The sequence below is a fragment of the Apteryx mantelli genome, chromosome 2, assembly GCF_036417845.1.
Source record: "Apteryx mantelli isolate bAptMan1 chromosome 2, bAptMan1.hap1, whole genome shotgun sequence".
Taxonomy (NCBI): Eukaryota; Metazoa; Chordata; class Aves; order Apterygiformes; family Apterygidae; genus Apteryx; species Apteryx mantelli.
Window position 1 is genome coordinate 95,420,851 of NC_089979.1, and position 15,075 is coordinate 95,435,925.

Sequence of the window (15,075 nt, forward strand, 5' to 3'; positions counted from 1 at the left end):
GCCTTACTATTAACATCATAACTAAGAAGAGATCTCAAAGGACTCAAAGAAATTCAGGCCCCTGAGCTCATGTTCTCTGTGCTATCGCAGAATGCAGGTTGGGAAGAAAGTGAGAAGAGCTTGTAACTGCAAGGATGTATCTCTAATGCTGCCAATTCATGCTTGTCTGAAGTGTATTACCTTCATGAACTCACAAATAAATTTCTCTGTCTGCTAGGTTAGAGAGTGAAAAGGAATATCTGGTAGTCATTCTCCCTACAGGCATTCCTAAGAGCCACTGTCTCTCAATGAGACGTGGTAACACTTGGAACTCTTATGTGTTCACGTAAGTGTGAATACTCATGTACAACACTGTGCATATATTAGTGAACATTACATGAACAGATACACACTGCTTTTCATGAAGGACAAAAGATCTTAAATGGCCCTCTGAAGACTGACAAGAAATGCAGAAATGAGATCTTCAAAATGGTCGAGTTCTTTGGATTAAGGAACTTAACTTTAGCTTCTGAGCATTCCTAAAATGTGTCTTTGGGTTTAGTTGTTGCCAGTTGCCTTCTGCTTAAAGGAAAAGATATTAGGCTATGATCTCACTTGGATTTAGAAACCTAACTTTTAATGAATATTTTGGCCCCAAAATATACATACAGATAACACCTTGAACCAAACAATGAGTTTGAGTCTATATTTAGTCTAGATCCACATGCAGAATTGCTTCTACAACAACAGTGTGCCCCATTGGATACATCCGGCTCAGACACTACCAAAACCAATATGAAATTCAGTAGTATATTATGAAAATCCTTAAAAAAAAATAAGCCACCAGACCAAGACCTTTCTAAGCAATAATTAAGACAGATCTGGCCAGTCACTTTCTAAGTGTCTTAGAAAATGAAAGCAACTGTGTACTCACCTCAGCAAGTTGCTCTTTCTGCTCTGATAGCTTACAAGTATATTCTGCTATAGCTTCCAGATTTCCTTCTACTCCTGTGATTTTTAATGCTTTCAGAACCATATGATCTGTATGATATTTTAGCAGATCTGCTGCCAAAGATGTTGCTGCACTGTGGAGCTTGAGTAGCATTAAAAAAAGAAAAAGAAAAATGAGAGAGATAAACCTTAGAAGGAAAAAAAATGCATCCAATACAAAATGAAATCACCTTAATGACTGATCAATTTTCCAAGAAGCAGAAAATTTACTGTCATGAAAGCTCATATATACAGACTGCAAATTATCTGGGGCTTTAATTCTTCAATTATTATTCCAAGTACAAAGATAAAATCCACTACTCTCAAAAAAATAAATGTACAGAGAAACAAAAGAGCAACTGGGCAGAACCAGGACATGAAGCTATCATACTGCTTTCTGATGATCTTACAGCTGGAATAAACAGGTGTACAAATTTGTGGGCACCAAGTTCAGCATGAGCATGTCATGACGATCACTCCATTTCTCATGAAGAGCACAGGCTAACAGAACCAGACCAAGGCCACACAGCATCTGAATTTACAGTACATTAGATATCAAGTTTCCATTAATAAATTGAACTTTAGTAGTGCAAAGAAAAACTTGAATATAACCAGCTTGTGACAGAGTTTTAGACAAGTAAAAAGCACCCTGACTGCAAGGAGACTAAAGCCAGAGCTGAGTCTGAGAGAAGTCTCAAAAACTCTCCCTACACTCCCAACAAGTAAGGAGAAGCTCTCCCTTGAAATACATCTCTAAATCCAGGCACATGTTAGGATCCATGGAAACTGTGCTATGAAGGACTCTGCTTGACAACTGCTACAAGTAACAGCTGCTGCTAGTTCTCATGACCAGTCAAAGTGGGTCAAGGACCTGTAATTAGCCTCATTTTAAAAGCAATATTGGTAAAAACAAAGATACAGCAAGCTGTTTTAGACATAGCAAAACACTGTTATAAGTCTTGCATTATTACACTCCTTTTTCTGGACTGTACTGAATATATACAACAAATTTGGATTCTCATAAAGTTATTTTTTTAAGTTCTTACAAATGCAGTGAAGATTTTGATAATGTGACAGTGGGTGGGCCTCAACAGAGAGGACTCTGTACTAAAGAAAATGTTTTCTAGAATTACATGCATTTTTTTCCACTGGACTCTACCTATTTTCTTCCCTTTCTATGGCAGTACTTCCTGTGCAGTACAGTATAAGCAAGCCTTTACATACATATATATATATATATAAACAAATAAGAAACCTGAATTGTTGTCTCAAAACTTTCTACTTCTTTTTTAAAGCAAAAAATTAAATCTACGAAAAACTGTTATAAAACTATGTCATTAAAAATTGGCACACACCACTAATCTTGGAAATTCAGTCAGCTCTGAATATCTGCAGGACTTGCTATGTTAGAGTGGGAACTGGCAATTCTCATTTATACATAGACTATATATCATCTTGATATAAAACAGTAATTGGCTTACACTTAATTTTGTCCTGAAGTGTTAGCAGGAAGATCATCTTGTTTTTTGCCATAAAATGGAAAAAGCTACTTTTAACAAGGCGGTCTTGTGTCGTCAGCCACCCAGGATCTCAAAAACATTTTAATTAGTGCCACAGTACTTAAATTTCATCCGCAGAGAGCCTAGCTGCTGACTGATCCACTGCAGCACTAGAAGTCAGAGACAGAGTAAAAGGACAGTCCTCTTCGACCATACACAAAAACTTATGGCTAATCTGGGATGAGAGACAAATCTAATCACTATACAAGGAACAATGAAGGACATAATATTCTAAATTTGCTTACTGATTAGCATTAATCTTGTGCGTTTTAAAAAGCTCTTACTAAGCAAGCTTTCATACTCTATAGGTCACAAAAGCAAGGCATACCAAAGTTTGGATCTGCTAGTTTACAAATCCAAACTCACTCAATTTCCTCCACTATTTTGAAAACAGCTTGCTATGTTTTTAGCAATATTGCTTTTAATATGGGGCTGATCACAGGGCATAAGTAACCTGCTACTCTGTTTTTTACATGCCACCTCTGTTTGCTAATTTACAAAAGATAATTCTCTATTATTGTCCCCTGACATAGTGATTTAACTTAAGTGTGGCAAGTGTGTTGTTTTTGTTGCATTTTGTTTGACATTTTTATAAACAGAGATCTGGGGGCAGGACAGTATGGCAAGATTTACATTTACAGAGCCACAAGAAAAATACAAGATATTAACAATTTCTTCTGCATACCATATTGCAGCCCCTCTGGTTTTATGATTTATTTAATTACATAGTTGCATACTACTTTGACAGGGAATCCTTTCTTCTCATTCAGTGCAGAGGAATGATGTTACTCAAAGCATTATTCAAAACTGAAAATGGCATGATTTTGTTGTCTGCAGAACTGCTACTTCAGATACTCCAAGAAGTAGACAATAGAAAATGGAACAGATGACTGCAGAAAGAGGGTGCTCTTACAGTTAAAGCAACTGAATGTCATTCTGGAAAAGAAGCTCTGCTATTGACTTCCTACCTAGTGATGACCACCGTAAAAATTATTAGTCGAAGATAACAAATTATCCATCCTCCATTTTCTGAAGGCCTAACATACAGCCTGACAACTGAAGCACAGAACACTTAACTGCAACTGAAGCAGGTTTGAAGCGCTGTTCAGATCTTCAGGACAAGTGCAGAAATGATAAACTGTAGGTTCAAATCTCTAATTTTGCCTCTATTAAATAGTATGCAGCATGATTTTTGAGCATGCAAAGCTAGTATGTGACAGATAACAAAACTAGCTGAAAAAGGGCTGTTAGTCAAGTGTTTCCAGCTACAGCAGCTCAGAGCTCAGTCTGAGCTGAGCAAATTTACCGTACTTCTCTAACATTTTTGCGCTGTTCTGTAGCCTAGTATAAGAACATCATTGTTCTCTTCATTTCTCCATCTGTTTAAAGGAACAATAACAGGAAGGAGTTGAAAAGGCATCTGAATGCTTTACAAATACTTAGGAAGCTACCAGAAATCAGTAATTCTGTATTTGGCTTGAATCTGTGGAGTACACAAGGCACAAAGGCTTCCACTAAATAAGAGGAAAAAAAGACCTTGATCAGCAAGCATGATCCTTCCCATGCACCAAATGAAGCAGCTATCTCTTATTTTTATGTGGGGATTGGTGACACGCTTGCATTTGGGAAAAGAGTGATTTACAATAAGCATATACACAACTGCCACATTAAGATGACCTGGGCATGCTTAAGTTCTTATATATTTCTTCTCTTAGCATACTCTGCAACCTAAATTTGGAGTGCTTTAAATGTCTAAGAAAAACATACACGATATTAAATGCTATAGTTATTCCACCAAAAATAACCAAACAGTCTAGGAAAAAAACTGAATATAAGGTACAACCAATATAAAACATTTTCTGCAATAGAAACAATAAAAAATAGGTTAAATGTAAAGCAACAGCATCAGTAATTTATTCATTCAAGCACACACTACAAGAAAAAATTTCAATCAGTGAATACAAGCATCCACAAGCAAAATTTAGCCATTACACTTAAAGTAATGATTATATACATGGTAGTCACTTCCAATTTATTTGATTGTTGTGGTAGCTAGGAAAGGGCCTGTGTATCCAACATTTTTGATCAGTTATATGAAAGAACACAGAAAAGGTTCGCATACGACCTCCCTAATATAATTCTGATTAGCTACTCTCATCTATAGATACTAGTTTTGGAGGTACAGGATCCTATTTTACAACTTTATGCATGAAAAACAAGAAATTCAAGGTTTTCCTCACTTTGTGCTTGTTTAAGCTATACTTACCTCTCTTTTAAGTTCATTCATGCACTGGCACATTTTTAAAATGGCTACTTCCAAGTCTTCCATGAGATCCTTTGTCTTCTGGTTTTGCTACAAACAAAAAAGCACAAGGCAAAAACATTAGGCAAAACCCAGCAAATCCCACTTTCACATCATATGTCATTATTTCAAGTTGCTTTAAAAGATGGCCATTTATTTCTAAATGTAATGTTTTCAGTTACCCATCCTGTATATATTTTACTTTAAGAATTCTTTTATAGAGACATCTATCACTAAATAAAATCTAAGAATAATAGTGAGGTTAGATAACTGACTGTTTCTGCTCAATAGAAATTTGTTTCTGAACCTCACTGAGGTCTATTTGGGAAAAGGGTTTTCTTAAGCTTTATAGCCAGAGCGTCCAAAAATCTTTTTCTATCTAAACATCCTAAAATAGAGTATCAGTTTTAGGCTTTTTTTTAAATACAAAGGAACACTGTTCTAAAATAAAGTGATATATAAAATGTTATCCCAAATATTTTATATTGAATTACAAAAAATTTACTTAAAGCATCTTTGTAATTGTTTACAAGATTCAGATTATTGTCTAATTTAAACAAATACTGTAGCTAACAACATTTTGTTCAGTCAACTTCAAGACAGAGCTTCAACTTCTGTAAAAGCTATCTACCTATGGAACAAAAAAAAGGTGACAAGACATTTGTTGGGAAAAGAGTTAAGAAGTAGTGATTTTGCATCCTTCTCCAAAATATATCCCTAGGTGGGATCATTAATATGGCCATAGTTGCAATGACATTATCTCCTCACAGTCTAGATTAACATATATATACATACTCACACACGCATGCATTAGGAATGTGTATATGTATAGTATCACACATGCACATCCTCCATTTCATTTAAAGAAAAAATCCACCCAAACTAATATGATCATTTCCTCATGTATTCTTAATTGTCATGTCTCAAAGCTACCTGCCCTTCAAATTTAATACTTTCCTTCAGGTAACTTCTCTGGAAATACAACATCACAACCTTATTTTTAACATAAGCATAGTATTTTAAGCCCACTACAGTGCTCTTCTTTTTTATCCCTTTTTTTACTGTGCACACTTTAGGTCCATCTATGTGCAACTTTTTTTTTTTTTTTTTTTTAAATAAACCCAAGCAAAGGAATGTCCTAGCCAAAAGGACATTCTTTAGCTTACAAGAAAAAATAAAACAAGGTATCACCTTGCAATCTATATGAGCTAGAACAGATAGAGCAAGAATTTCAGAACCATTTAAAATTCAACCAATAGCATTATATCCTCTGGTATGCTCCAGCTAGTTTGCATTAGTATGCGTTAACACAGAACAATACAAACAAGAGAAGACAGGTGATGTCAGTCTATAATTCATAACTGACCAATGTTACAAAACACTTCTATTTTAAAATACGCTCTGAAATACTCTTCACTGAACACTCATAGTTAATCTGCTCGTTAACAGGAAATATATTCCTAAGTATGGTGAGTGGAAAGGGCAATAACTGGGCACTCTTAAGAGCTTTACATATCTCTCTAGTTATGTCCATCAAAAAATATTAGGCCACCAGAAAATATTCATCCTCTGAGGAAGCTGCTGAGCTCAAACTGAAAAAGCACCTCAGTGAGTTGATACTACTGTAGCTGTTCACTGAGCGTTCAGTCAAAGATGGGCTAAGTTATGCATTAATGCAAATACTTAATGTATAAGCACATAAGTGAAAATACTTAAGTGTGCACCTATCTCATACATATATAGGCTTCCTTGTACTAGGAGCTCATTTCTATCAACTCAAATGCAACACATAAATTATCTAGAGATGATCTCCTGAGCTTCTACCAGTAACAAAGCTTAAAACTAACCAAGTTAAACACAGCTTTAGGGTTTTTTTTTAATAATTACAGTACTTTATGCAATGAATAATCTATTTTCTTTGTAATAACAACAGTCTGTATTATTAAAAGTGTCCTATACTAGTACATAGCTGCTGTATTTCAGAGCGTTGGTAAGATTTTGTGCTCTACATCTCTCCAGGAACAAGATTGCAATCAAGTGAGCGTCAGAAACAGAAACTGCATTTTCCATCTTTGCTTTTCCTCCTCTGTGTGCATGTATCTTCTATCGTCTTCAAGGAACAAGGTAAGACAAATGACAGATATAGGCTTAATGTGCTTCTTCTCTAAAAAGGAAAATTACTGGACAAATAAATGAATTCTCTGAGAAAAAATAACAGCTGATTTTTAGAATATTTCACATTTCAATAGGTCAACTTTTTAATCTTTTATTGAAAACTAGAAATAGAAACTGTGGTCACTACCACAGGATCAAGACAAATTAAGTCTCTGAAGTACTCATCCAAAAGACTTAACTGTTTAGGACTGCACAACAACACTTCTATTAGTCTTTTCCTTTCCACTAATAGCATGAAAATTAGCCTACCGCCTGGTGACTAAAATTTAGAAGTCAAAGTCTAAAGCAATATCACTGCAAGAGGAGTATAGAACATACTGAAGCTGCAAAAGTATAGACAATCTCAGGCTTCCTTCAAGAGGGATACACACAATTCTCTCTTCCTAGACCAAAAGAAACATTGCATTAAACATTTCTTTTCAAAGTAGAGGTGAAAAGATTTACTTTGCTAAAAAGCTCTTACAGCTTGCATCCACACTGAAACCAGCTGCTCTAGTTCCATTTTAGCCTGTTTAGACAGCTCCAAAATGTGTTCTCTGTGCTCATGACTGGTATAGGCAGAATCTGTGAAGTCTTCTGTATGTTCCAAGATAACTTCCAGCATTGTTGAAAGGTTCTCTTTTGACAGAAAATAAAGATTCTCACGAAGACCCTCCACTTTATTCTGAAAAAGAAGCATTTCAATTCCTTGTACATTTATGTGGTTATGTTGTTGTGACACAAATGCAGAAAGCACATGCATCATTTTACATGTTATTTTTCTCCTCAGAGATTTTTTTAATCACTGAATTTCAAAGCTATCAAAAAATTTGCTGGTATCCAGATTTCCAGTTTAGGGTTTGGGGGTTTTTAATCCAATAATACCATCAGCAAATTACTGGCCACTCATCAGAACAAACGGTAAATATGTTATTGTTTTTCTGCTGTCAATAAAAAGCTTCTCCATTCAGTAACAGTTTCAGAAAGTAATTGTGTATTCAGGTTTTGTTTGGTGTTTACAAGTTCTTCCACATCCATATCATCTATTTGGCATATTGTTTCTAAATATTTACCTGCAGTAAAAGGAATACTTTGAGGACTTCACAAAAACGTCCACCAAATTTGGGTGGGGGCACCAGAATCAAAATGTACCACAGACTCCACAGAAAGAAGATATGCTTGTTCATTAACTGTTCTTAATTGAATGTGAAATTTAGAAGAGACTTTATCAGGAAAAATAAAGTGAGCTAGGAGACACAATTTCAATTCAGAATACTTCCTTCAAAGTATTCTGAAATACTCAAAGTTTGAGCTTTCAAATGATTTCCTTGGATAAATATGTGTGTGTGAGATCTTAAAAATACTACCAGTTATGAACCAAGAATTCTTCAACAACAGCTATTTTAATGAAGTTCTGGTCAGTATACCAATCCATCAGTTTATCCAATATTAAAGGCATCAACTCAACAAAGCATTATAGTTCTGAATGTACACTGATCTATGATCCAGGAGGAGATGATAAATATCAGCAAGTGTACTTTGGCAACAGCAAAGAAATTATAAGAAACTTTTGTCAGATTCTGTTATATTTTGGAAGAGTTACTTAAGTTACACTGCTGAAGAGATGTAACTCCACTCACCATCTGGAGTTCAAAAAAGATTTAATTCTAGCTTTGGTGTAATTTATTAAATTATAGAAAACAATACCAATCTTACCTTGAATACTTTGATGCCGGAATATATGCTGATGGAAGCTAATTCATTTTCTCCATTTGATCTAGAGTCAGTTACAATATCTATTACCTGCTCCAAAGCTAGTCTCATCTGGTGAAACACCCCGTCTTTGTTTATATGAGCAGATTCACAGTCTGGATGCCTCAGACAAGTCTTTTAAAAAAGCAAAGGAAACATTACCAAAGAGTACATATGCAGTACAATGAAATGACTACTTCCTGCTAAAGCAAGTCTAAAGAATGTGTTTAGAATATTATAAGTTCTTTCTGTTAAACTGCTATTATATTAAGTAGCATTCCTAGCATTACTCAGAAGAAAAAGATTTTCTTCTGTCCATTCTTTTGTTCTTATATTCTTTGGTATGAAGTTTAAAGCAGTGCTGAGAAAGAACAGACAGCTATCCTGTCAGATTCCATGCCCTGTGATGCATCCAGGTTTGGCAAGAGGAATACCCTTACCCAAGAATACTCACCTTTGAAGCAGTCAAGAGCATCATGGTGCATTTCTCAAGAACGGCCCTAGATGCTGCCATTCTAGCCTTTTTCTTCTCATCCTTCAAATCCTAAACACCAAGAAAATGATTTGAATATTGTGTAGTGTCTAAAATGTTAACTGCTCCAAGGCCTGGAAAAAGGAAACTCTCTTGCAGATTGATGGGTTGTGAGAAAGCTTCTTTACCACATCTGACAACTGCTATTTTCAGCTTAACTCTAGAACTTGCTTATTTGAGAGATTTTAATTTATGCATTTGTTCTTGGCTCTATTCAATTCAGATTTCAATGAAAGATCTCAGAAATACAGAACACACTATGTAAATCCTCACTAATTTCACTATGCTTATCATATAGCATTATTCATAAAACAGGAAAGCAAGCAAAACCATACACAACTAAAAAATTCATTTGAAATGGGGGGAAGGATAGGCAGAGAAGGAGAGAACCAGCTTTACATCACACTGTAATGAAGGGAATACAAGAAAATTTCTTTATATGGGAAAAATGTAGAGTCTAAATTGGGAAGGAGGAGGAAATCCCTCAACATGTAGGAGGGTCTAACAAGTGGAAGGAGTTATAATTAAGATTTTCTGAATGCTAGGAAGATTAGCTGAGTGCTTTTTAAGTGTTAGGAAGTGGACAACTGAGTGGAAATTTCAGTGAAACGAAGTCTAGTTCTCTGCTACTGCAGTTACCCATGTCATATAATCCTTTCTATAAACTGATTAAGCCCTATCTTAAATGCAGCATTTTTTTTTTCATCCTATTGCTACTGGAAAGTCCAAGCCGTTCATCATGCAAAAGCTTAGAAAGCTTAAGTGCGTTCATTTGCAGTTTATAATCATTTCTACAAAAATAACAAGATGCATTTTTCATCAAGAATCTGTTACTCATCTTGAAATATGTAATACAGAATGGACAAAGCTGTTATCACCTGAAGAGAGAACAGCTTAAAAGTCACTCAGAAGATGACACAAAGAGTTCCACAATAACCATATCAGACTTCTGAAACTGACCATTGTCCCTGTAGAAAGTAACGCAGTACATACTGCGGCCCCATCCTTGTAACTGCAGCTTAACATAGATTTGTGTAAATACAAGGAGCTCCCTGTATTTACAGAGGTATGCCAGAACAGACCTTTTTGCAAGATCTAACTCAAAAATATTCCCAAACTGGCTAGGCCCTGAAAAAGTGTTCATACTTAAGTAAATAGATCCTGCTCACAATGGCAATTAAGCAAGTGTCAGTGAAGACGATGGGAAAGAATGAATCTACAGTTCTGTATTTCAAATTAAGTTCAAGTTTGATTAAGAACTACAGGATGGAATTAAACAACCTGATTTAGCAAAAAAAAACAACAACCCAAAAAACAGATAAATCATCACAGCATTCCATTTTGCCATTAAAAAATAAGCTTCTTTAACAAATTCAGAAAAATCTTCAAGATTTTGAGGTCATCAAGTTTTAAAAAACAGCTTGTTTCTGAAATTCTTACGTTACATTCTAGGAAATCTGACCACATTCAAGAGTTTTTGGCATACATAAAATTATACAAAGGAAAAATATCTTGAGGGATGTCTCCTCCCAACAAAACTAATAGCTCCACACAGCAACCTAAATACTGTAAAGTGATTGTATCAAGAAAGTCCCAACAGAATTTAAAAAATATTAATGAAACACTCTTTCCAAAAGAGTCAAGTGAGCAAGGAGGGGAGAGCCAAAGCCCACTTAATATTGAAAATCAAAAATAGTTGAGAAGAGTATCACTTAATAGGAATCTCTTTCTCTTTCCAAGGAACAGCTGTTACGAGTATTTCAGGGAAAAATAAAGAGTCCATCTCCAGGCAGGGATTTCTTTTAATTGTATGTAGCTTTTCCAGACCTGGTTCTCTGAGAATATTCTTAGGAGTCTCAGGACACATCAACAGAAAAAAGGTATGTGGTATGTGTTTTTACAAATATTCCCCAACATTTTTTATGAAGACTGTTGTGTCATGTCAGAAAAGGCTATTTTTATATACATCAGTTTGAACAATTTGTTTATACATAGCTTCTGAATTCTGCTGGATATTAGGAACTCTGTAAGTCTGTATCAGACCCCTAGTTCAATTATGAATGGGGAATTCAGTTATGAATTTGACTGCCAAGGGGAAGCAAACAGTGCTCACAGCAGAGATCTTAAGCCTCAGGAAACCTTTTATTTACATGGAAGCACAATAAACAGAGAGGCCTATCTCCATGATGAACTGATGACTGAACAATAAAGATGAGCAGGGTCCCTTTGTAAATGATCCAATGAGGTAGACCATTCAAAGCAACAGGAGGATATAAAAGCAAGTTCCTACTAGCTGTTTTAGGGAACAAATGAATTTTCAAATCATATAGTATAACAGAAGCAGCAAGCTTCCTCCATGAATGAAAGAGGCTTTGGAAAGAGGAGCCGCATGCAAGAAGGAACAGGCATTACCCTTATATACATACATTTTGACCTTAACTTAGAAAAACACTCCATAACAGAGAAAAAATACAAGCAGATGCTTTATTAGGATCTAAAGCCATCTTCTTTTGAGGTTTCTAAAAGAACTACTCTGCTTTCAAAGCCTTTTATCACATGCAAACGTCAAATGTTTCTGTGAAGTGACAGCAGACAGATTTTTTATCAGAGTAATAAGCCAGACAAGCTAGAGCCAAAGATAGAGACTGAAACCAAAGGCCATCTGGAGAAGCTCAAATAATATACATCCAGGCTACTGGAAGATACACAGAACAAATAACCCAGTGATGTCTCTTAGTGTGTGCTTTAACATCAAAAGACGCTTTTTGGGTGGAGCACGGAGAGAAATTTAGGTTTCAGTGATAGGACACTGGGGTTTTGTTTTGTAACAGTTAATCATCCAGGAAGAACCCAAATCTTCTAGTGAATCAGATGAAAAGCAATACTTAAAATGTTTCTCATAGCTTTTTATTAATACTTACATTTTGTCGATCACCAGTTAAATGGGCAAACTCCACCATTTCATTTCCAAACTGGCTGAATATTTGTACAAACTCCTGGAAACTACTGACTTTCTCTAGCTGTTCCATTGTTGCAAGAACCTGTAAGATGTTAAGAGAAAATACTGTAGATTACCACAAATACTAAACAGAAAACATTATTACTGAATTAGGAACTTTACTATTTGCAAACTTTACTATTTGTGATCAGTGGCACAGAGTCTAGTTGGAGGCCTGTAGCTAGCGGTGTCCCCCAGGGGTCAGTACTGGGTCCAGTCTTGTTCAACTTCTTCATCAATGACCTGGATGAAGACACAGAGTGCACCCTCAGCAAGTTTGCTGATGATACAAAACTGGGAGGAGTGGCTGATATGCCAGAGGGCTGTGCTGCCATTCAGAGAGACCTTGACAGGCTGGAGAGGTGGGCAGAGAGGAACCTCATGAAGTTCAACAAAGGCAAGTGCAGGGTCCTGCACCTGGGGAGGAATAACCCCGTGCACCAGGACAGGTTGGGGGTTGAGCTGCTGGAAAGCAGCTCTGCTGAGAAGGACCTGGGAGTGCTGGTGGACACCAAGTTAAGCATGAGGCAGCAATGTGCCCTTGTGGCCAAGAAGGCCAATGGTATCCTGGGCTGCATCAGGAAGAGTGTTGCCAGCAGGTCAAGGGAGGTGATTCTCCCCCTCTACTCAGCCCTGGTGAGGCCACGTCTAGAGTACTGCGTCCAGTTCTGGGCTCCCCAGTACAAGAGGGATGTGGCACTACTGGAGCAAGGCCAGCGAAGGGCTACAAAGATGATTAGGGGACTGGAGCATCTCTCTTATGAGGAAAGACTGAGAGAGCTGGGCCTGTTTAGCTTGGAGAAGAGAAGGCTGAGAGGAGATCTTATCAACGTGTACAAGTATCTGAAGGGAGGGTGTCGAGAGGATGGGACCAGACTCTTTTCAGTGGTGCTGAGCGACAGGACGCGAGGCAACGGGCACAAACTGAAACACACACACTTCCATCTGAACATGAGGAAAACTTCTTTTTTCAAACACTTCTAAAGCAGGGGGGGTAAAATTTACACATTTTGTTGCAAATTAAATATTAAGAATTCAACAGCTGGAAATCAAGTATAAATAAATAAGCATACTTCATTCAAAATGACTCATTTATTCTGACACCTCAAAAAAACATTTTCCTCACCCTTCCCATTATCAAGATTAACAGTATTACAGAATTCAGTTTCCATATTTGGGCAAAATATTACTGTCATATTAAATTTAAAAATGAAAGTACTCAAAATTAATGTACAGATGATACCAATATGCAGTAATTCTCAGTTTAAAAGTTCATTTTCAGATGCCTATTTTTCAAAACCTAATGCCACAATTGTATAGTCAGACAGCTGTTTTTATTGAGTGGCAGTTTGCATTAAAAAGATGCATTCCACAGAAGAAAACAAAGAAGTTAGAAAGGAGTTAATATATAGTTTTATACTTTCCATAACAGCAACTTATTCTAACTCTAAGAATCTTCATTATCTCTTATAAAACAAACAACTAAATGAACCCAAACTCTATCTCACACTCAAGATATATAAATGCACATGAAATTACCATTTTGTAAGAATTCAGCACAAACAACTGCCACATAGCTTATAAGTCAGTGAAGTTCTCCTGTTGAGGTCACTAGAATATAGTTTAAAGTGGGCTAAAATTAGGATTTTTCATGTTATATGTATGGTTTCTAAACCCAAAGTGATCTTTCAAACCTACTAAACAACTTAACAAGGGAAGACAGTCCAAGCAGTTTTTCATTGTGTTTAAGACTGGAGATAGATACCCCATGAAAACTGAACAAACTGTACTTAAAGGGAAAAACTTATACTCACTTTTCTCTTTTCCATGCCAAAAGAATCTTTCCCCCAACTAAAGTAGTAGTCTACATAACTGATTATGACAAGTTACTCCCTCCCTGCAACCCAGAAAAATGGCCTGAGAAGCACCCATTCTTTTGTAACAGCACCTCCTCAAACTCATAGTCAGAATCCATGTAAAGTAAACACCCCACTAAGTCTTGTGAGTACTGTGGAACTGACCTACTTCTTGCTGCAATACTAGACAGTAGTATCAATCTGGGTATCCTGCCATTATTGTATGCAGCCAGTTCCACAAATCCTGCAGAAACAAGAACTTTAAGGATTCAGGCATTGATGCATGAGCATGGTGGATGTGGAAAGGACAAGGACTTGGAAGTAAGAAGCACAGAGATGAAAGTGAGAAAATAGTAGTCAGTATGAGAGTGAAAAAAGCAGAGGACCACAAAACCAGGAAGGGGAAGGGGAAGGCAGAGAGAGGACAGGGAAGGAAAAGGTGAATGGGGGGAAGGGAGAAAAGATACAAGTTAAGGTCCAATTTTCTCTTCCTTGAATAGAAAAAAAACCCATAAGGAGTAATTATACTCAATCATCCTTGCTTTAGTCAAGTATAGTACTTCATGAGGCTTGTCTTGGTTGCAAGCAACCTGTTACAGCTATCCTTGGGCAGTTGTTTCTGCCATGACAAATCCCTTGTCGAATTAAAATTTCGGTGAAAGCACACACATTTCCACCACACCTAACAATTCTAAGACATTCCAGGCATAACTGACATTCTAAGAAATTACAGCAAGAAGAAACAGTATAGACAGCTCTAAATTGTCTAAAACTTATTCAAAAAGGTGTTAAAATATCTGGGATGTTTTCAAATTTTTTCATTTTAAACTTTTTTTCAACATCTAACATACAAATAGTAATTAAAATTTATATTTTTAAATTCACAGTTAAAATATGTATCGAAAACACTTTCACATTACTGTTTAATATCCAATTTAGAACTTAGTATTACA

At 36.2% G+C, this 15,075-nt stretch overlaps 1 protein-coding gene across 1 annotated transcript in view; it reads right to left on the reverse strand.

The window, feature by feature from the left end:
• Positions 1-15,075, reverse strand: part of CTNNAL1 (catenin alpha like 1) — a 59,205-nt gene that overhangs the window by 20,719 nt on the left and 23,411 nt on the right. Inside the window, exons 4-9 of the mRNA XM_013957713.2 lie at positions 12,190-12,309; positions 9,191-9,280; positions 8,701-8,871; positions 7,469-7,669; positions 4,795-4,881; positions 914-1,072 (exon numbers count right to left, since the gene is read on the reverse strand). Of these exons, the coding sequence (XP_013813167.2) occupies positions 914-1,072; positions 4,795-4,881; positions 7,469-7,669; positions 8,701-8,871; positions 9,191-9,280; positions 12,190-12,309 (828 nt within the window). The remainder of the gene's footprint in view (positions 1-913; positions 1,073-4,794; positions 4,882-7,468; positions 7,670-8,700; positions 8,872-9,190; positions 9,281-12,189; positions 12,310-15,075) is intronic.